We start from the raw sequence: 15,703 nt of genomic DNA, 5'->3' as shown, positions 1-15,703 counted from the left end.
TCAGTCAATTCGGATAACAAATGCGGAGCGCCCACCGTCACCGAACAAAAGAGAGATAAACGCAGCACCCCTAGGCTCCCTCCCACATCTTAATGAACAAAAACTCTTCCTCAAATTTTCAGCCGGGTGAGCCAAAATTGCTCACTGCACCCGCTTCCAATTGACAGCCCCGAAAAAATACAGATATATTAATAAATAAGTGAATGGAAATAAAAGCATACAGTGCGAACACACTGAGAGAGGAAAGGAATAAACAGACGACTGCGTTCTTTCTCCGCTGCATACAATTTAACCTCAAAAACCGGAGAATGCTATCGGGCCTACCGATTCCAAAAAATGGAAACAACTTGATGTGAATGGCAAGCCAAAAATAAAATCTTAAAAAAATAAAAAAAAAACGCAAAGAGAATCGTTCGAGGATGCATGAATACACCGGACAAAAATTCCAATTTCGAAACCCGCATGGAAGTTCTCTCATCACAGCCATCCACACCCGTTGATGCCATATTTCATCATGGGCGGACAAGGCATGGGCGATGGGGGGAGTCAGAAATATGTGTGCATACGAACATGTATATGTATCCTTTTGCTCCTTTCATTGCGCTACCATCCGATTCCTATACGCTGCACTGCCCTCGGGAAAAAGAGATGCGCAAAAGCGAATCCCAGAAGCCAAAGGAGAATGCATTAATACGAAGGAGGAGAGATGAAGGGAAAAGACTTGAATATGTGCATATTATTCAGTATGAGTTTTTATTCTTCCCTAAACAAGAATTCATACTCTGGTGGTAACAATGCAACCACACCCTGCGATGCAACAGATTTGGTGCAGAATCTGCACCACCACACATGAATACGATACGTGCCCCCTTAGTATATATGGACATCGCGGATCATCCTCCGGTTTCAGCATCCCCGAACTCAAACCACTGGACCCACCCTAGGGGAGGGGGGAAGAGGGGTTAAAACCCTTCATATGCACGCATGCATTCCCTGATAACCCCTGCGCGTGATAGGTGGGTGCCCCGCTCCGACCCCAGGGGGACCAGCTCAGCAAGCTGGTAACGAAGGATGATTTCCGGTCGACGACACACAAGTCAACATTACCGCGATTGAAAGAAGGCTTCAACTTTGAGAAGATGCAGTATTGTGTACATAAGTAATTTGAACTTCTGAGGGCGAATCAGAAGAAAAATTTTCATTGGGAATACAATGCACCGAAGTCCCATGTTCTTTCGGCGCTGCATTTCCCAGCCTACGTCTTGCCATTGACTCGGGATCGATGAATATTTTTTTAAATACCAGAATAATATCAAGCAAATTTTCAAATATTCCTTCCCATATCATCATACCTACAATTCGTATTTCTTTATTTATCTATTACTTTATATTCGTATTTTTCCTTGAAATCGTCTCACAAGAAGCGATAATTACTTTGTTGCTATTGGGAACAAGTGGACCAAGTATTTCAACGATATAATTTACATAAACAACAAAGGACTATTTCCACACTTTAATAAATAACTCAACTACTGGACATTGCTTATACACTATATCAAATTCAAGGATTTCATACGCATATATTTTAATTTAAAACATCTTCCAACGTAATCTAGTCTGGAAGTGATGATTATTTCGCACGAAGCGGAAATTTAGAGTAGCTACTTACAATTGGGGGTAGGATAGGCTACTTTTTGAGAGCTAAAAGGAATTGGACATTGGATGCGTAAATTGGGAAATTTACGCCCGTTACCACCATACTAAGCTACAGAATAACTAAGGAAAAAGAAACAAAATCACATGTGTCAGACGCCATTTGGTGCCATTCCAGGATAATTTGATTTAGACCTAATTTTCGACGCGATACGCTATCATTAGGTATCGTGATGGATCACGCTGAAAACTGCCGACATAAATGGATAATCAACGAACAATTGCGACCATAGCCTTCGTCAAACTAGTACTTACCGCCGTCATAGACGACCTAATTTTGGACGCGACACACCTATTTGGCCACGCGCCAGGTGATAATCAACTAAATGAATTCCCGGGTTGGAATAAATATAGGACTATTCTCCAAAACTGGCTGAACTAAATATCAAAAAGATGCACCATATAATGATGTTTCATGACAAAATCATTGCTGTCGAGCTGGAAAGAAAATGGTACATTTTACACTCGAAAAACATAAAAACTCTAATATAAGAATAATAAACTAATCAGTGGAAAGGGTCATTTACGTTGTCCAAAAGATGTGAACAACAAAAAAATCGTACCGAGAGAAAATTCCAATGTTTTAAAGCACTTACTTATTTTGAGCATCGAATAAATATTAGAAAGTTTAAGTATTATTCGTAATGTATTTAAATTTTTTTCGTTTTTCTGCGCCGTCCTACACTACCAGAGTCGCCACAATATTATCAATAATCTCTAAATAATCGCCAATTCTATCTCATTAAAACTTAAAATCCGACGATTACATTGGTCTAAGTGCAGCTTTAACTATTAAAAGTCTACCCAAAGATGCTTAAGGTGATAATTTTTCAACCTGACGAAAATGGGTATGACCCTACAACGCAGGTAATCGCGAACTACGTCACCTGGTTGGAGAACCGAGAAAACTTTATCCATTCGTAAAACGCCCCTTGACGCGCCGATCTGTTCGCGCGGGCCGAGTTACGAGTTGAGTGCCGAGTGTCTCGCAAACTGCGAACAACGCCATGACGATTGGCGAAAAGTGATCGCTTGTTTGGGGGACGGGGGCAGGGCTGGTTGGATTGATGCCGAGTTAACGAGGATAACGGGGAGGAGGCAGGCTAAAGGGGTTTATACACGGATGGCACAGGAGTGCGCATAACATGGGATTGTGGGTCGGAGAAGCACGGAATGGGAGAACTGCGTTAAACCCCTCTTCCCACGTCAGCGGAGTTGTGGTTGCGAAATCCCTCCTCCCTCCACACACACATACACCCCCAGGGTGTGTAAAAGGGGGTGGGAGAGGTGGAGGCTGGACCCTGGGGATGAATTCCCATCCTCACACACGCACAGACAGACAACCATCGAAACCACCTCACCACCGGCAGCAAGCGGCACGACTCGAACCAAAACCCCCTCCCGAACGATATAAGTGATCTATCTACCCCGGAGAGTGGGTGGGTCGGGTCACCCGACGCCAGCGATGCAGTCTTTCGGGTGCAAAAGCGATTCGCATGGCGACTGGTTGATGACGCTCCGCACTGACGCGTCAACAGTGCGTGATGGATGTGCACGGGCGGAGATTTTGGTCAGGACGCGCTTGTGCGACGAGACGATAGGGCGCTGGCGAGCGTGAGGGACGGATTCCATTCATTAATATTCAGCCAGTTAGGATACGTATTGGTGTGGACGACAGCCATTGTGATATTCAAGCTTCAAACTCATCCAGGATGCCAGCTTCACCGCTTTTTTTCCCTATATATCTCTCTCTGGAGTATGAGATTTTTTTGGAAAACGGATATTGCCACGGAAATTATTAACCTAGCACGCTGTCAAGCAGAATACAAATGACCAATGTGCGTCATAAAGCGACTAAAATCGCCTAAAGTCTCCTAAAATACTCGAGTAATCCTTCATCGAGAAGTTAGGATTCATTTTGATGGACCAAGTCCATTGCAACAACCAAACTTCAAACGTATACGTGGTGCCAGCATTGAGTTTCCGTCTCTCTTGATCAAGCTTTATTTTTTAAAAATAAATGCGTTTTAGTAAGGGTTCATCAAGAATAACAGGGCACAGTGTCTCGCAGAACATAAGACACTAATGGATGTTTCACGACAAAAATTGCCGAGTCCCTTCGGAGTCATCCTACTCCAGTCAATGCCAAAGATACGTTTTAGTGGACGACGTTCAGTGTGAATTTCAAACTCCAAATAAATCCATGACGCTCTCACTCTTTCATTTCTCTTGTGCACGCAAATTTTTCATAAAAAATATTAGAAATCGGAATACCAATATTTCACACCAAATGCTGTCCAGTAGAACAAACTTGATCACCAATCTGTGTTAAATTCCATAAAAATTGTCTACCATCTTATAATATAATTAAAATTATCAATAATATAATAAGTAATAAAAAATAATAACTTAATTTTAATAAGTAATAAAAAATGTACTTTTTTCTTCCTGAATTCAATACTGCATAAGTAACAATAAGTAAGTACTGTTTTCGAAACCAGCCACACTGATTCAACTCTTGGAAAGGATGATAGAATGAGTGAGAGACAGCACGATGAATAATAAAACCTACAACCGTGAGCAAATGACCCCTATTTAAATCCACTCTAGTACCTCAAAGTACTTAATTCACCCCATTCACCATGTAGTTAAATGTTTTAGATGGCGGTCCATCATGGATGCTTTCCAGTAACTGGGAAGTGTGTGTGTCAGGAAGCATCAAGACATTCCAAAAAAGTAGGAGATAAAACTTCCTCAGTTAGATAAAATTTACGTTCGGTTCCATATTACTGATCCTCTTACTTACGAGCTCAAATTCACTAATGCGGAGTACATCTAGCACGAACTCGGCAAAGGGCAGACAGAGCAATCCTTTATGTGAGGAATGCGGCATAAATAGGCCAGCAAGCAGCGCTGGTCTGAGAGCATGAAAACCGGATTATGGCATTAAATATGATCCGTCTTCCTTAAGATTTTACTTCCGCAATTACAACTCATTCACTAAGGAGGCTCTCGGCGACATAAAAAAATAGCGGTGGAGTTGGCAAGTGGATTGAACTACATATTAGGGACGGAAAGCGGAGGAAAGTATTCGTAGAAGGCTTTCTCCTTCGATGTCACTGCTCTTTCATTGAGAAAACAGGGACACAAGAGTGAAAGAAGGGTCTGAGCCACTAGGGTTGCTGCACGTATTATAAGAAAAAGTTCGCTCGAGTTTCTGAAACACGAGAAACTGGATTTGAAAACTGAATATACAACGCCAGGATAACAAGAAGGCGCGCCCTTTAGTATTAGAGGGCGCGAACATCATATATAAAAATGAAGTTATTGCAATATTAATTTAATCCTTCAGTGACCACGAAGGATTAATCTTATAGTTAAAAATTAACCTGATCAAATGTTATTCTCAGTGAATATAGTTGAAGTCGAAAAGACATTCTCACCTGCTAGAAAGTGGATGAACCAGTATGTGGTAATTGCCAGAAAAATACATAAATTAAGTTAATAAAACTAACCCCGAGCATTTTATGTAGATATTGAACTAAGCATGTGTAAATATGAAAAAATGAATAATATCTTATAGTTCAACTTAACATCACTTTTATCACTATCATGATGTTTTCCACCAAAATCTAGACCGGAAAATTTCCACATCTTAAATGTACAGAAAAAAAACAGCGAAAAACCAAACGATAATTAAATTAAATTTGGGACACAAAAAGAACTGACAGAATACGGAAAGGTATGAAACCCCGACAACGCATAACACCAAAGATTAGAAGATCCCGAACAAAAGCGGTGGATATTAGAGTCCGAAGACGTGATGAACGCTCCATTCGTCGAGAGAAGAGAAAGGAAGTCGACCATTGAAACGGCAACAATATTGCGGAATTGCAACAAACCTTAAGGGAATGCTCGCGGTAAAATTAGGTCCCCCTTGGGTTTTCAGCAAAGCTTTTTAACGCCGCCCTTCCCTTGACATGATTTGTATGCGCTGACTCAAATCAGATTACGGCCAGGTAAGACCGACCGACATTAGCGGCGGATAGGTCGTGGCGAAGTCTGCAAACCAAAACCGTTCGCTTTTCGGATCTTGCCATCTTTAAAAACTCACGACATATAACCGAGTGAAGAAACTGAAAAGGGCAGCTCGCGCAAATCGCGGGGAAAGAGGGAAAACCACGGATCGATTTTCCAAGTAAGTAAAGTAAGATTAACAACCGCTGTTCGAAATTTGATCGCTGAGTTTTTGCTTCCTTAACCTCGATATTTTTTCAACTAGAAAAAGTACAGATATGTATACCCACAGGTGGCCATTCTGGTCTCTTATCGAATTGCGAAAATCGAACAAGAAGAAACAAGTTAACGGAAGACGTTCGAAACTACGGATATTCACCACCTATTCCTGACACTAACCATTAAAAAAAAAGAATTTTTGGCAGTTTTGATCAATTATGATCAGAATCAAATCCGTAGTTATCCCGATTATGTGAAGTTTCACGAAGCTAAACAAAACATTTTTCCTTGTATATGACCATGACTGATGTTGCGGTACATATTTCGCTTCACATGAGCAAATTTCCTAACATAAATTATGCATCAGACCTAAATTACAGCAATTAAAAGTAAAATACTTCCATTTAGCTCCAAAACTGCAATGCATCATTATCTCATGTCCTAAGAATTAATTTTAAATTATTAATAATGAGATAACTTAAAAATTGAAGATTTTTATCCGAGCAGAAATAATAATCTAGCTGCAAAAAAAAAAATTTGGAAGACCTCCGGAAAGAAAGAATTTTAGAGCTGGCAGAGCTAAGCTAGCTCAATGCTACACATACGATTCTCCTTAGCTGGAGAAACAGAATTACAGCAGTCACAGCCTCACCTACATTTTTTCCACATGTTTCCAATAGTTGTCACCAGCATATGACATTTACCGTATCCCCTCCTCACCATTGATTAAAAAAGTGAACAGAAAAAGATAGAAGCGCTTTTATTTATTTCTGCCTTTTGTTTAGTTTACCATCCTAACTGCATTTCTGCCAAAACCTTCCAACACCATGCTCGAAAAATGGTCATCCCTCTGGTCTCCTCTTGACTATGTTAATTAAATGTTTTACCACTTTTCTGTTTTCACCGCACTGCAATTGATTATTGACTAATTTTCATTAACTGCTAATGAAACTGGATTCCCTTTAGATAAAAAAATACGTACGTCAAAGTCAGCATTGTACTTTCGTTGGACTGTGAGTCCTTTTGCACAATGGCTAAATAAAATATCTATCTACAAAAAATGTCCCCTCCCCCCGACAGTACTACTCGTAGTCGCTCGTAGTTTTTCATTTGCTCGGCTGTCTACCTTTCCCGAAGACATCCGTCTTGCTCCGGCTTTCCGGAGGCAAGACGAGGGACTTAAGAAAGCAAGCAAGCAAGTAAGCGAGGCGGGGGAAGTCAAAGGGGGATAGGAGCAAAGAGAAGAGGAGGTGAAAGCTGGACATTAAATTAATTGCTTAGCCTCCTGGACGCGAGGAACGGATGTTTCGGACAGGGACGCAGAAATAAAAGAATCACGGCGCGCGAACTTCTTGTTTTTATTTTCTTTATCCGAGGGGCGGGTGGATGAGGAACAAGAGAACGGACGGAGTAGAGAACGAGAGTACAGACGGAGAGAAGTAATGGAGCCAAGGAATAGGGTGAAGCCAAGACCAAGTGCAGGCATCGTCAGAGAAGTTTATATCCACGCATTCTACATTATTCTGGATATTTGCCTAAATATACCAACTTTTCCCTCCTACCCCAATCCATGAATTTTGATTAATTTATCAAATTGTAGTTTATACCATATACTAGGTTGCACGATCAAATGATTAAATCCAGGGGGGAAGAAAAGGATACTATGGTTCAATACATTAAAAAATAATATTTATTCCACCACTGTGGGTATTTATTTATTCCCGTTAGAAAATTTGTAAAAGATAACTCATCATATGCTTTGATTAGTGACATTTATAATCACAATTTTTTAAGCAGTGACGGAACTGCGCGGATTTGGCTATTTGAAGGCCGATGCTCAAGAAACGAAGTTCATTAACATAACCTTCGCGCTGGAACAATTTTATAACTTTGCGCACTACGTACCCGCGTGATATTCTCGTGAGACCGGGGGAAAATCAAAACATAGCACAAAATAATCATTAAAAAATCACGCAACTCAACTATATTTTTAACACGGAGGCAGGAATGGTTTCGTGGAATGTAAAACCAAAAGTCATACACAGCCTCGTAGGAAGTACACGATGGATCTACAACTAAAATACTTGGAGCCAAATTACCGGCGACCACCTTACAACACGAGGAACCAAGCGCACGCCCCTTGCCCACCGCGCTGACCGCCCGTCCAAACCCCCCCTTGCAGTAGCTCCTGTTCGCCAAATTGGATTCCGCCCGCTAACCGGATTGCGAAAGTTGTCCCGTGTTCTTTTGCTCGCGTATCTGCAGCCGAAACGGGTAAAGGCAACTGGGTAAAAAAGTGGATGGGATAGGGTAAAGAGGATGAGGAAGATATAAGGATTAACACGAGAATATCCGATATCTAACACCAATGAGACATGTTCTTCAATATGGGTCTTCACCTCTAACGTAATTTGTGACCATTAGGCCCTCTCCATTGACTTCACATCATCTTTGATTAATGTTGATACATTTTCGGAAGATAAAATAACGCTAGTTATTTTAAAAACTATTTCAATGTATAAAAAATTGACTTAGGACAAAATTAGTGAAAGGAAATTATCTTGTTCCGCTAAAACAAGTGACTGACAATTGTGTAGAGAAATCTGACTTATGTACGGAATATTTTTTCCATACGAACATTAGTACTATGATTTTTTTAATAACAGATTTTTTTCTCCATGAAATGAACGAAATTTGGTTGGATACTAATCAACGGCCATCTAAGAAAGAGCTGAAGATATAAACGGATTGTTACAAGGCGCCTCAGAATGTCGATTTTCTTTGCTCTACCTCTTCAAGACTCAAGTTTTACACCCTGCTGTCAAGTCACAGTCAAGAATCATCCCGGAGATAATATTGCTTCAGTCCCTATTGATCGCGAATGCTCTTTTGTACGACTTCAAGTATGTAACCATACATCTTCTCTCATTTTCATGCACTGGGCGAGTGAGTGGATTCGAGCAGACGGTAAGAGCGGAGTGCCTTGTCAGATTACTGCACATTTCTCCTCACTTGCAAGACGCTAAGGATGGTGTCATACCAGGGGCCCTAATTAACTCTTGCCATCCCTCGAAGGAAAAAAAGCCGAGTCCCTACCTTTAATTACCGTCATTAATGAGAATGGATGAGAAAATGCAGCAGAGAGGATGAAGACATTAGGTGCAAATGGTCTCAAAAAGGTTTTAATTATTAGGATACTTAAACTCACACCAACTCATCTATTGAAAGTGCCGCAGTAGCATATTCGCTAGGTCACCTTCGTAAAACAATTAAAGAGTTGGTGATACAAAGACTCACTTGGTAATTTTCAACGAGACATGACTTGCTTGCCAAACGCTTAATGACGATAAACCGTCACGCGATAGTTTTGGCTGATTTAAATCGAATGCGGATATGTAAACAGATATGTATGCGGATATGTATTCCACTGCGTGAGATTTGGGCTCTTTCTCATAACTCATCGCGCGAGACAAGATAATGCGCACATTAAATTTAAGCCGAGATGGTAATTAAAATTCATAACACAAAACGCTATGACAAATTCCCATACATATAATAAGCAACAAATGTAAAGGATAAAGGCGATAATTTTTATATTGTTTTAATTTCCTTCCATAATTTTGGATTCTAGATCCAAATCAAGCATCGAAGTCATTAAATTGCTCTAAATTTTCGATATTCCCGAGTTGTATAAAGTAATTTATTTTCATTTACACTGGACACGTTCATTCGAGCGGCAAGTATTTGGCCTCTATCAGGGCATGGAAGGGACAAGACGAAAAACTTAAGTACGTACGTAATAAAAGGTGAGGATTTGAACGGTGTAGGTACGCATAAAGAAGTTCGATAGGAGGAGAAGAGGTGGCTCCCAAACTTCCGTTGGAGAAGAGTGGGTGGGAGCGAAAACGGAGAATCGGGGAACAGCATTCGCGCGGCGAAAAAGAATTGAGACTGGGAATGCGGAGGAGAATATTTATCCGAGCACACATCCCCGAGGTACGACTCTGTAAGCGGGACTTTTCCACTGGCAGCAACAAGCCAGCGAGCAACATGAGACATGTTTGGAAAAGTTAGAAATATCTGAGAATCTCCGGGCTCTGTTACTACCTCCAGGCATACTCACTGACGCCCAACAACCCTCTCCCCCGCACATCGCCAAATAATTTTGCCAAGCCTATAACAGCCCACACCTTTTCGCAATGCACCAAAACGGTCAAAAAGCTCTAATTACAAATGTAATTTCCAAGAAAAATTAGCGTTATTATATGCATAGTACTGGTTAAGGTAGGATTTCAAAGTTCATTTTGCAAATCACCCAGGTGATAAAAATTCTCTCTTCAATACACAAATAGCCACATTTACTCTTAAGCATTCTTCCCTCTTACATGGTTTTACACGTTCCCACCCCGATAAGTACTTGCTCCATCCAAACTCACTGTCTCCTACATATCTCATCAAGAAGAAAAAAAACACGAATAATATTTGTAATAACCTACTTCGTTATAAATTTAGAATTCTATAACTCGGAAGGTTCTCGTAAAGAAAATTTAGGAAATGCCAATTACTGAGGCTCCAGTTTACTATAATGTATTTTCCAAAATGTATTACAATCTCTGAACCGGTGCTTGGACCACTGGCTTTCCGGCCCACAGAGCTTTCAGATTCTTAGTTCTCATTATAGTTTTTTGAGTGGTCTTCGTGCAGATCACGTTTCAGCGTTCTTAAATTATTCAAAGATTCTCCCTAATGAATCACCGTAACAAAAAACATAGCACATTGTAGCCCGGAAATCCTATAATCCGAGATTAAATTAACAGGGGGATTTCAATACAAGGTATTAACAATAAATTTCGCCGCCGTACATGCAGGAGATACGGAATGGCCAGACAAAGGTCGAGGTTAGAGCACACGTCAAGATCCGCAACAGCGAAGATTTAATCGACTAATTTATCCACGAAAGTAAACGTTAGACGGAGTGAAACAATTAGCGAGTGAAATTAATCATCACCCGGCAACAGGGCGAGGCATATTTCCCAGAAAATCACCGCAGGGCAGCAAGGTCAAGGTTCCGCTCGCTTATGAATAAGAGAATTAAAAGAGAAAGTGGAACCAGAGCAGAGTGAATCGCCCGGCAACCGAGTTAACGAGAGGCTTGTTCACCAAAAACCTTGTAAAATTTTAAAATGTTGGTACTTTCTGAATTATTTGGATTGTTAATCCCTAACCGCTCATAGCGAGCGGATGTTGAACAAAGCAAAAGGCGCAGAATAAAACATGAACTTTTCCCGTGCTAAAAGTCACCGTCTGTAATTGCACAAAGGCCCACGAAAAGTTGTTTTCAGGAACTCGAACATGAAAAAAATACGGCAGACGCTAAGAAATTTAGACTCCAAAAAATCACATTTCAACTTCACAAACTATGCAGCTTTCCGGCAAACTCGATAGGTTGTTTCGTAATATAAAACAGAGGTTATGGAAAATGGAAAATACATAAGTCGAAAGTGTAAGTGCCGAGAAAATAATGCTGTTAATATTTAATCCGCGAAAAATGACTAAAGCTGGTGTGAATCAACAGTAACACTTCATTCGCATGATCGAAGAAGCCTGCATACGGCAGAATAAAGAGAGTATAATAAACAAACCTCAGGGCTCTGATTTGCAAAAATAATCAGAAGATAATGAACAGGTACCAAAATTGGAAATTCATACCTTTTGGATCATATAATGAGTCTACGTGGAGAACGGAAGACTGAAGTTATCTTCAAGAATGGAGTGATAGACCACAAATGACTCCAAATTAGAGGAAACTCGGAAATTTGCACTTTTTTTAGAGAGAGTAAACAAGACTAGAAAACCAAATAGATCAAGTCAGTTTGAAAAAAATCAACCAGCGGGAGAAAAACCAATAGTTGACATTATTATATTTATTTAAGTGTTCTTCCGATTAAATCAGGCTTGCATGGAGCTTCACGAAGCATACATGTATTTTTTTCGATTAATGTGCACGATATAACTTGTGCCAAATTTTGTTTGTTTTGAACTTAAGACCAACTTTCAGAATAACTAAGTCGCATGTTCATGAAACTGAAAGTAAAAAAAGGAGCAATTCCCTTGAGTGTTACAATCTGGGAGTGAAAATTAAACATGAAAATCCAGTTAAAACCAACGCCTAGGAAGATACACCCTTTGTTTTCTGACCCACTGAACTTGAAGCCTTCTCGGCAACGTAAAAATCGAGTCTAAAAGAAAAAAAAAGGCTTAAAAAACAAGAAAACGATTTCCCTTCGGAACAGCGATCAAGTCGATGAGACAGAGAGGAAATACGGCCTCCAGATCACGTTCCCTTTCCGAGGGTTTTTCCGAAATGTTTACGCGATACGGTGGAGCGTGATAGAATTAAGCATTTTCACGTAAGGGTAGCGCAGGGAACGCAGTATTGGGGGAGGTAGAAGAGAATAGGAGGCGAAAAAAAGATAGAGCGAGAGACGCTTCGTTCTCACCTTGGTCCCCGGCGCAGAGCGACAGTAGCGCCGCGGCGACGGCAGCGACGATGGAGGGAAACAGCGGCATCGTCGTCACCGCCACCCCCCACGTGCTTCCCTCACGACGCCACGCCACCCACCGACGCGAATCACAACGCTTACAGCATCTGGCTGCGACGAGGTGGCGATCCTGTGGAAGAGAAATAAAACACAAATTAGAGAACATAGCACGTGAAGGACATGAAAAATATCTGCAATTACAAATGGCTAAACATGGAATAAATGCAATGATACATAGAGGAAAACAATAATGAATCTGGTGTACTACCAACTAAATTAAATGCTCATACGATAGTATTCAGACAGATATGTAGTCTAAGAAAACATGGAGTAAAAGCGGTCAAACAAAGAGGAAGCCAAAAATGAATCTGGCGTATTTTAAACTGAATTACATGCGCATTTAGAATCTCATATGATAGTATTCAGACGGATAAATGCTTTGAGAAACACTTCTACTACAAAGTTTTTTAGGAGAGTCAATACTGTTCCCTTATTCATTCGGCAATGTACTGATTTCTTCTGGGTCGTCACAATCATGCATTCCTCAACAAACGAAGCAATAGTGAAGCCGATTTATGCTCCTTTCCAGTCAATTAACCGCAATACTGAACTCAATAGAATGGAATGCGAGTGATAATAATGAAATAAATAACAGACCATGAGACGTCCATGCTTTGTTGGTTCTTCATGGCAAATTAATCTCGATTCGGTATCAATGGGTGAATGGAATCGTCCCTTTTAAATGAGCCGAACAGGATCTCGCGATGTTCTCACGCCAATGAAAGAGTAAACCACTCTTTAAAAACCCTCAAATCCATCTTCTCCGCTGACTGACGAAGGGAAGGATTGTATTCCGGAACGCATTGAGATATCTTGCGTCGACAGAATAAATCTCAACGTCTGGGTGAGCCGGTAATTCTTTCTTTGCGACGATGGCAAGAAGGCACGAAGGGTACTCCTTTGGCAAGAAGGAGGCAATAGAGTCTTTTTGTCAGAAGTCTCTCAGACCATGACGCGGAATCAACAATTTGGGGAATAAATTCCACCCCCTCCACTTTACCACCTCTCCTCACGAAAGAGCAAACAACGGAAAACGAATGCGAACTTAATGTACCGTGCGATGCAATTAAACGCCACCTACCGTCCTCCCCGCCCCCACCCCCAGGTGGCGCAAATGCTCCTAAAGTGAATCCGGAAATAAGATTTTTTTCCGCCGGAGGGGGGAAGGAGAAGGGCATCACACATTTTTGGGCCGGACTGGAGAAGCGTAGAAAGAAAAGGGAAGGATAGGGAGAGGAAGGAGGTCCCCATGGAGACGAAAAATAAGGAAAAAGAACAATGGGCTTAGGAAAAGAGGGGAGGGGGGAAGAAGTAGGGGAAGGAGGAAGTGGGTAGTTATGGGGAGGGATAGTAATGAGAGGTAGAGAGGGAAGGTGACTGTCTCTCGGCGGGAGAAGAGAAAGGGTTAGGTAGGCGAGCGGGGGAGAAAAAACACCGCCTTTGAAGTCGGAAATTCGGGCACTCCCAAACCCACCTCCGCCCGTCCACCACCACCAGAAGCGATCTAACCGCGCCAAGGGACTCTTTCTCAGACGCGTAAAAAACACACATTGAGACAGGAGGAGCCAAGGTGCCGCGGAGAAGACGGAGGGGGAAGGGAAAATTCGGGGTGCAACACGTGAGAGGATTGGGTGCGCGGTCATCTGAAGGGCCGGCGAGGACCAAGAGGCATGACATCGGGAGGAATAAGTGGAAGAGAATGCGACAGTTGAGACGGCGCACTGCGAAATGCGAATGGTGCACGATGCTTGGAAGAAACTTCATGTTCCCAAATGGACAAGGGCGTGAACATACCGAGTGAGGGACGACGGAGTCACAAAACTCAGCGAGAAAATGTAATATTCACGGAAACGAGAAATTAATATACTATACTATAACTTGTCATTGAAGAATAACAGTTTACTTTGGGCACAATTTGTCGTCATTAGCCATTCGCACTAATATATCTACATAATAAAATATCTATAGAATCACGTATTATCCTCCACTCATCTAATATATATCATAAAGTAAGATAGGTACTCTGTGATAATATTTGTACAAATTTTCTTTTTAACTTGGTACAATTATTTTTTGTTTCACCAGAGAAATCCTAAGTACATAAATAGTCATTATTAAAACCTTCAAAGCAAGAATAACTTCAACCGATTTTTTTTTAATTTAATTAAGGGTTGGCTTAGATAGGAAAATTCCACAGCCGAGATTTGAATACAGTTTCTTGAGAAAGTATTGGGAGGAGTGGCAAGATGACCGTTAAGCTAGAGGTTAAAAAATGAGACAATAGAGCAAGAGGGAAGGAGCGATTTGCGAAGGTCTTACTCCTATGCTAACGACTTGGCGTAGAATACACGAGATGCAACGACTCGGAAACATCCCATCCCCCTCAACCGCGACCCTAATTGGTAATAGCATTTTTTTGGGTCACCGGAGGAAATTACAGGGATTGCTTTTGCCACTGAAAAAAAAGATGAACACCTTTTCTCTGCAAATAAATTATCCCCGAAGTCGCCCACTCGATTTCTTGGGATACACAGCGAACAACAAATAATTATTACGTAAAGAGCATATTCGGATAGTAAACGAAACGTACAAATACAAGCGTTATTTTGACTGATAACCCATATGAAAGATTACGATTAAAACGGGTGAATCTAATTTGATAAACCACATGATTGCTAATTTCGAAGTGGTCATAATCCTGGTTGAAATGAAACGTCCATTTTTTTACCAGAAAGAAAAATGACACCCTAATACTTGCGCATCGTTACTCTTCGAAGCTGGAGAAGAATGCTCCCGTAAATTCGCCAATCAATGTACCGAGTCCATATATTTTGTTGATCACACATAGCGTGTGCAAAATCCACATGATTTGTTGCAAATAAATACCCCCTAGTGTAATCCATGAGGGATGATTCCGAGTAAAGAACATCTTAATGGCATCACTCATTCTAACACAGTTTCTCAGTTCATTTAACAATGAAGCTTAGAACATAAAATTATAACCATTTAGTGTAAGTAAGTACTAATGGAGTCAGTGCAGATGCAGATCCGCGGTCAGAAATTGTGAGAATGGCCGTTCCACCGAACTTCAGCGAAAATACGCAGAAAGCGATCAAACCAGTCACGAAAGGGCTCGGACAGTACGCATTCTG

At 41.1% G+C, this 15,703-nt stretch overlaps 1 protein-coding gene across 7 annotated transcripts in view; it reads right to left on the bottom strand.

Annotated features, from left to right (window-relative positions):
- Positions 1–15,703, bottom strand: part of LOC124157693 (ephrin type-B receptor 1-B) — a 714,333-nt gene that overhangs the window by 305,637 nt on the left and 392,993 nt on the right. For all 7 annotated transcript variants that reach the window (XM_046532636.1, XM_046532632.1, XM_046532635.1 and 4 more), the window contains exon 2: positions 12,450–12,621. In XM_046532636.1, coding sequence (XP_046388592.1) covers positions 12,450–12,519 — 70 coding nt within the window. In that variant the 5' untranslated portion in view covers positions 12,520–12,621. The remainder of the gene's footprint in view (positions 1–12,449; positions 12,622–15,703) is intronic.

The sequence above is a fragment of the Ischnura elegans genome, chromosome 4, assembly GCF_921293095.1.
Source record: "Ischnura elegans chromosome 4, ioIscEleg1.1, whole genome shotgun sequence".
NCBI lineage: Eukaryota > Metazoa > Arthropoda > Insecta > Odonata > Coenagrionidae > Ischnura > Ischnura elegans.
The sequence above is the reverse complement of the archived record's forward strand: the minus strand, read 5'-3'. Positions and strand labels throughout refer to the sequence as shown.